Consider the following 6232-nt stretch of genomic DNA (forward strand, 5'->3'; position numbering starts at 1 on the left):
GAAAGGTCTAGTTAGATCCCCAAAAAGATCATAAAGTCGTAATTTCAATTTTTGAGAGCGACACTTATTGGAAGAGATAGCCACACAATCCGAAAATAATTAGTTCTTTATTCATAGGATGAGGAGATACTCTTGGCACTCTGGTAGCACTAAAAAATGTTATAGGTGACTTTCTCTATTTTCTATTTATTTTTTTAGTTAGAAGTTGAAGAAAATGTTAAAAATTAGTTTTCCATTGTTACTATTAACAATTAATTTTATAGTAAGAGAAGTAATTAACAAAATAATATTAATGATGATTAATATAGAGATAAAGAATAAATATGAAAAATAACTACTTATATTAATTAATTATGTTGGCCAGACTATGTTCTAAATAAGAGATAGATGATTATAAAAAATAGATGGAGTATAAATATTTTATTTTTTTCTTGAGCATGTTTCATATATATTTGGTTTTATTTTATAGATGGAATCTTCCCTTTACAACATGATAAGTAGCTCAACTCAACATGAGAAAAAAAAAGATTAAAACAATACAAAGAAGGTACTTAAACCTTAAAAGACACCAGTAGAGGCAAAAAGCAATATGACATTATTTGATTAACATTATACTTTAACTTTCACATGAACACATAATAAAAGAGGAAAACAAGAAAGACATATGTAAATGAAGCCAGTGAGGCAGATATTAATTGAGAAAGATTTTTAGTGCACAAAATCTTTCTTTACCTCTTTCTAGCTAATTAGGAAAATTTATAATGCAAATCCTGAAGGTCCTTTATGGTCTTGGTGCTGAGGGGTCATTCTTCCTAGCTTCTTTCTTTAACATGTGATCACCATGACTATTTATCTCAATAATGCCCAAATTTTCTGACCCTGATTTTGTACCATCCTTTATTGGTAATTCTTGCCCTTCTTTTCCTATATCTATTGGATTGTCTTTGCTTTTGCCCCATACCACAGTGTAAAGCCCCAAGACAATGAGAATAGCTCCAAATATACTGGAAATTATGAAAGCATGCAATAAATTAATTACCATATGAATTAAATAATTAACATATGTAGTAATTTGGCATTGCTAATGATTTAATTTTTTAGATACCTTCCTAGATGAACCTTCTCAGCTAAAACAAGAGAACCCAATGCAGCTGTGATAATCATACATAGAGGGCTGAAAGATGTTACAAATACTGGTCCACGTTCTCTTGTCACAACCCCTTGTACATAATATGCCATTCCAGAGCACACCACACCCTATTTATTACAAAATTTGGGTGCAAATTAACTAGGAATCATCACATGATGGTTTTAATTGTGAGTTTAATTATAGCATTGAAAAACCAATAAAATAATGAGTATATACAAAAAGGGTACATTAGTTCCATGGAAAGTTACTCACCGAATAGACACAAGCAAGGAGCCTTGAGTCCCACCCTATAACCCAAACGCTTAAGTCTCTTTCAAATATGAATGAAGCAATTGAACCCTCAATTATACCCATTACACAAATCCACGCTGTGAGTGAAAGCTCTGCTGGGTACTTCTTCAAAGTGAATGACTACAAAATTCAACAAAGTAGTAAAACAAATCACATTATTAATTAGTGCATGAACTCTTTGAACACATTTATGAGCTTTCACTTATACATTATAAAAAATAAAAATGTTCATGTGTATATAACTATATATGGTTAGTGGTTACATATTCTACATGAAAAAGGATAATTAGATCATCTCTATTAAAGAAGAAAGAAATATATCAAAAGTAAAAGAAGGAAATAATGTGATGTGACACTTCTATCCCTTATAATATAATGATATAACATTTCTCTTGTTGAAATTAAGTGCAAAATCAACAACTTTTATCTTCAATCATGGAGAGAAGTCTAATTCCCCAAAAATATGTCAATCTATATGTTTCTGATTGGTCATAAAAAAAGTAAATATTTTTGTCCAACCAATAAGAATAAGTGACACACATTTTGGAACAACATGTATAATTTATATGGCCAGGTAGTTGGCTCTATATACTTACTTGCAAAATGAAGAAACCAGCCCAACCACATAAACTTGCAATGAGCTCTAGTGTACCGAGAACTTGGTGCTGGCCGGAGGGCTCGGTTGCGGTGGCCGAGGCATAGTTGCTGATTGCTCCTCCACCCTTTATGATCCTAAAAGCAGGGCCCTTGTACAAAGTCATAACCATGGCTCCTGAGACTGTTATTGCCGTTCCAATTAACTTGGCCACGCTGTGGAATTTTTTCATGTTCACTGTCTCTAACCTGGTTAGTAGAATAAGTGCCATGTCATTAGATTCACTAAAATAATGAAGAATATATCTTAAACAATAAATTAAAAAAAAAGAATTGCTTGAAGCTGATTAGAAATGCAGGTCTAAAAAAATATTAGTTGCTTTAACCACCTGGCATACACAATAGTTGGACTACATATTCAATATATGGATTTTCTTAATCAGTTGTTTCAACAATGTATTTTTTCCTATTACTACCAAAATATATTTAACAACATTGAAAATGAGAAAATGAATGAAATAATTTATAAGTTAAAAATATCCATAAAATAAAGTTTTAAGGTTTTAGTTCAAACTTTAAAAAAGAGTGTGGATCTACTTACTCCTTACTCTTTATCATAAACATCAATTATAGGGACATCTAATAGTTTAGATCTCTACTCACAAATTCAAACAATTAAATTTTCCTAAAATTAATGACTAAGATGACTCTTGGAGTAAGTGAATATCTTCCTATTAAAAAATAATAATAAATTTGTTTTTGAGTTACTTAACACATAAGTATGAAATTATGAATATTCAAAAGTGTGTGTATATGGCACAAAACGTTGTTTGTGATATCATTTGTCCAACAAGGCCCCATGCAATGTCGTGTGGCCTACGATAGTTGGATTATAGTATCATTCTATCCACGAATGCAACTAGCCTTTTTTCCTTTGCTTAAGTACACAAAGTTTCGGATAAAGGCTTGTATAAAGAGGTATCTCAATAAAATTTGATAATAAATTAAAATTTTAATTCTAATTAAAACTTAATCCTAAATGATAACATCAAAAAATATAAATGTATTTGTCTTTAAATATGACATATTAAATATATTTTGAGAAGAGTTTTTTACAAATTTCCATTTATCTTATCATGGTGAGTGAAGTGATTGGTGGCTTACCTGAAAATGAGTGCCATCACAAATGTAATGGCTGGCAAGACATTTGTAGTGGCTGATGCAAATGTTGTTGAGGTCATCTTCATTCCCATGTTGTACAAGTTCTGATCAAGCACTGGCCTGTTCCATTTCATCATTAACAAAGTTAAGTACTTATTAACAAAACCTATATAGAAAAAGCTAATTTGTAACGTTTTACAAATTTTAGGATAATATCAAACGGAGCAATTTTATGTTACTTACTTTTAAAGGGGTGTGAATTATCATATATTTTATTATAAGTTTAATATATAGCAAATAAAATTATATCTTATATCATTGTATTACTTCATTAAAAATTTAATATCTATTAATAAATAAGTGATGAATAATGCACAGACAATATATAAGAAAATTATATTATTGGTTGAGAACTTATTTTCTATTTTATTAGATCCTAGTTACTTATAATAAAGAATTTAAATATTTATTCCTATCAGAAATAACCTAGATTAATGGTCTCAAAACGAGTGAAACCCCTCTCAAATAATAAAGAGAAAAATGATTTTTTTCTTTGTATTTTAAAGATAAAAATATGATATCATCTTAAATAAAAAGAATATAAATATCAATATATATTGTTTTTTCTTTATTTTTTCATAGCATTTCCCTCTCTATTAGAGGATCACTCTCTCAAATGACATAAGAATTTCTCATGTCTAGACAGAAATCAGTCACGACTATTGCTAAACATATTATTTGTTGAAGAAATTTACCCTTATCAAACATGATTGAGATTCTCTATAATACTAAAATGAGGTAGAAATTTGGACCATTGAACTTTTTTTTAGGACACATAACATCATCTCCATCCAATTACTTGACCAAAAAAGTTGAAACTTGACAATTATAATTCAAATATATGCTAAAAGTGCCTTGCAATCTTTTCCACACATGATTTATTTAAAATAACAAAAGGATAATTAACGTTATTAGTCGGTAAGAAATGAAACATTGATTGGAAACAATGCGTTTTGTTAATGATTTCGTGGTAGGTCGTTGTCATCAGCCATCCACTAGGAAAACAAATGGGCCAATTAGATGGGTGATTATTAGTAATTTCATTTCCAACAATACATTATCACTCTTTTAATATTGTAAACACACATTTATTACTTACTAGAGTTTAATAGATGTATATTAATAATGTAAAAAAATATTATACTGTTAATATATCATTTATTAGACAATGTCGATTTTTAAATAAAATTCACACATAATGACATAAATAATGAATAATACTGGGATATTATTGTACAAAAACTTACACCATCTCAGTGCACAACATTTAGTAAACTTACACCATCTCAGTTCATATAAACTCTAGTAAATAAAAACGAATCCATATAATTTAATATATCACATTTAAAATTTATCAAATATTAGAAAAATATTTAAAAAGTGCATTGTTAACATATTTAATCTATTTTTATTTATTATGCACTATATGTATAATTAATTGTTCGTTTTCACTAAGATGCAGAACAAAATCAATTAGCAGTTAAATTAACATGATTCGTTAGAATTGATTCACATAGTTTGTGTGTTCCAACAAGCAAGAATATAGATTCTACGCAATACTCCTATGGAATGAATATAAAGAAAGGTTATATTATATTAAATTATATGCTCTGTTATTTATGCATGCAAGAGTTAAAATATTTTCATACACGGTCCATGCATGAAGAGAATAAGATGGAACAAACGAAATGAATCATGCGATGCTGCGAATATGTTTATATGTGGAAATGGTTTGAAGATCCTTACTCAAGGAAACCAAGAGCCACTATCCTCAGGAAGATTGGGAGAGTCATCTTTGGCCTTATCTTTCTGTAAAAATGAGGAAGAAAACATAACCCTTATTGTTAAGCTTAGGCTTCAAAAATAGATAGCCATATATCTTAGTCATCAAGCTAAATCGAACAACAAAAGCTGATGCTTGAAAAGTAGACAGAGGTAGAATGAACATCAAAAGATGTTTAAAACTGAGTATAAAGTTGGTGATTTAACCACATCACACTACAATTGTCACAATTATGATGTGATATTGAATCACAATGAAGCAGGTACATCGGATTGCAGTGCAACCGCATCAGACCACATCGAGTTTAAAAATATTGTTTTAATCATAAAATAATTTACACTGCAACAATCATAATCTGCATTACAACGGCCGTAATAATCACAATCATGATTATAAATGCGACCGCAATTTAAAACACCTTGTAAGATTAATGAAGAAGAGACATATACCTTTCAAGAACAAGAGCAAAGGGGATAATCAAAATAGCAGCAATTACATGACGATACACAGAAAGTATCCAATGGCTCATGCCATGCTTGAAAGAAACCATGGTGATAATATACATTCCAGAATACCCAAACTGAAGTGACACCATACCAAGGTAAGGTTTCAATTTATGAAGCCCCGTGCTAAACTTGCCACTACCATTTTGCTCCTCCATCTCTCTTAACTTTGTGACACACAAAATGCACACACGCACAGAACCTCTCTCACTAGAATTGAGTTGTGACACTAATGAGTTAATTTGTGTGTGACACTCAAAATGCAAACGTCCTTTTTATAGTGCAAAAAAAGTATAAACTTGTTTAAAGAAGCATTAGTTTCACCAAATTAGATATTCTACATGGGATGATGTTCTAAATTATGTCTAACATAAATGAAAACATGTCATGATAGTTAGATACTCAAAATGCAAACGTCCTTTTTTATAGTGCAAAAAAAGTATAGACTTATTTAAAGAAGCCTCAGTTTTACCAACTTAACTATTCTATTCTATCTGAGATGATGTTCTAAATCATGTCTCACATAAATGAAAATATATCATGATAGTTAAAATTTTAAAAATTTATTATTATTGTTGTTATTATTTCATTATTTTTTTTGTTTGTAAGTCACATGATTTGAGACAAAATAGTAGTTTCACACAAATACCTGCACTTTTCCTAAGCAGTAATTCTCTCTCTCTTCAATTT

At 29.7% G+C, this 6232-nt stretch overlaps 1 protein-coding gene across 1 annotated transcript; it reads right to left on the reverse strand.

Moving 5' to 3' along the window:
- Positions 575-5807, reverse strand: LOC109327152 (WAT1-related protein At4g08300-like). Its single transcript, XM_019560211.1, has 7 exons — positions 5489-5807; positions 5003-5065; positions 3200-3316; positions 2038-2284; positions 1403-1561; positions 1106-1257; positions 575-1004 (listed from the first exon to the last, which is right to left on the reverse strand). The coding sequence occupies exons 1-7, from the start codon at positions 5698-5700 to the stop codon at positions 782-784; spliced, it is 1173 nt and encodes a 390-aa protein (XP_019415756.1). The 5' UTR covers positions 5701-5807; the 3' UTR covers positions 575-781.

Source organism: Lupinus angustifolius, chromosome LG14, assembly GCF_001865875.1.
Source record: "Lupinus angustifolius cultivar Tanjil chromosome LG14, LupAngTanjil_v1.0, whole genome shotgun sequence".
Lineage (NCBI taxonomy): Eukaryota > Viridiplantae > Streptophyta > Magnoliopsida > Fabales > Fabaceae > Lupinus > Lupinus angustifolius.

What these genes read in the sequence shown, in the direction of transcription:
- LOC109327152 (XM_019560211.1), bottom strand. Translation starts at nt 5,700, where the DNA reads ATGGAGGAGCAAAATGGTAGTGGCAAGTTTAGCACGGGGCTTCATAAA. An exon ending in TTTGCTCTTGTTCTTGAAAG is followed by an intron (nt 5,066 to 5,488) that starts GTATATGTCTCT and finishes TCATTTTTACAG; the next exon opens with AAAGATAAGGCCAAAGATGA. An exon ending in GTGATGGCACTCATTTTCAG is followed by an intron (nt 2,285 to 3,199) that starts GTAAGCCACCAA and finishes TCTACTAACCAG; the next exon opens with GTTAGAGACAGTGAACATGA.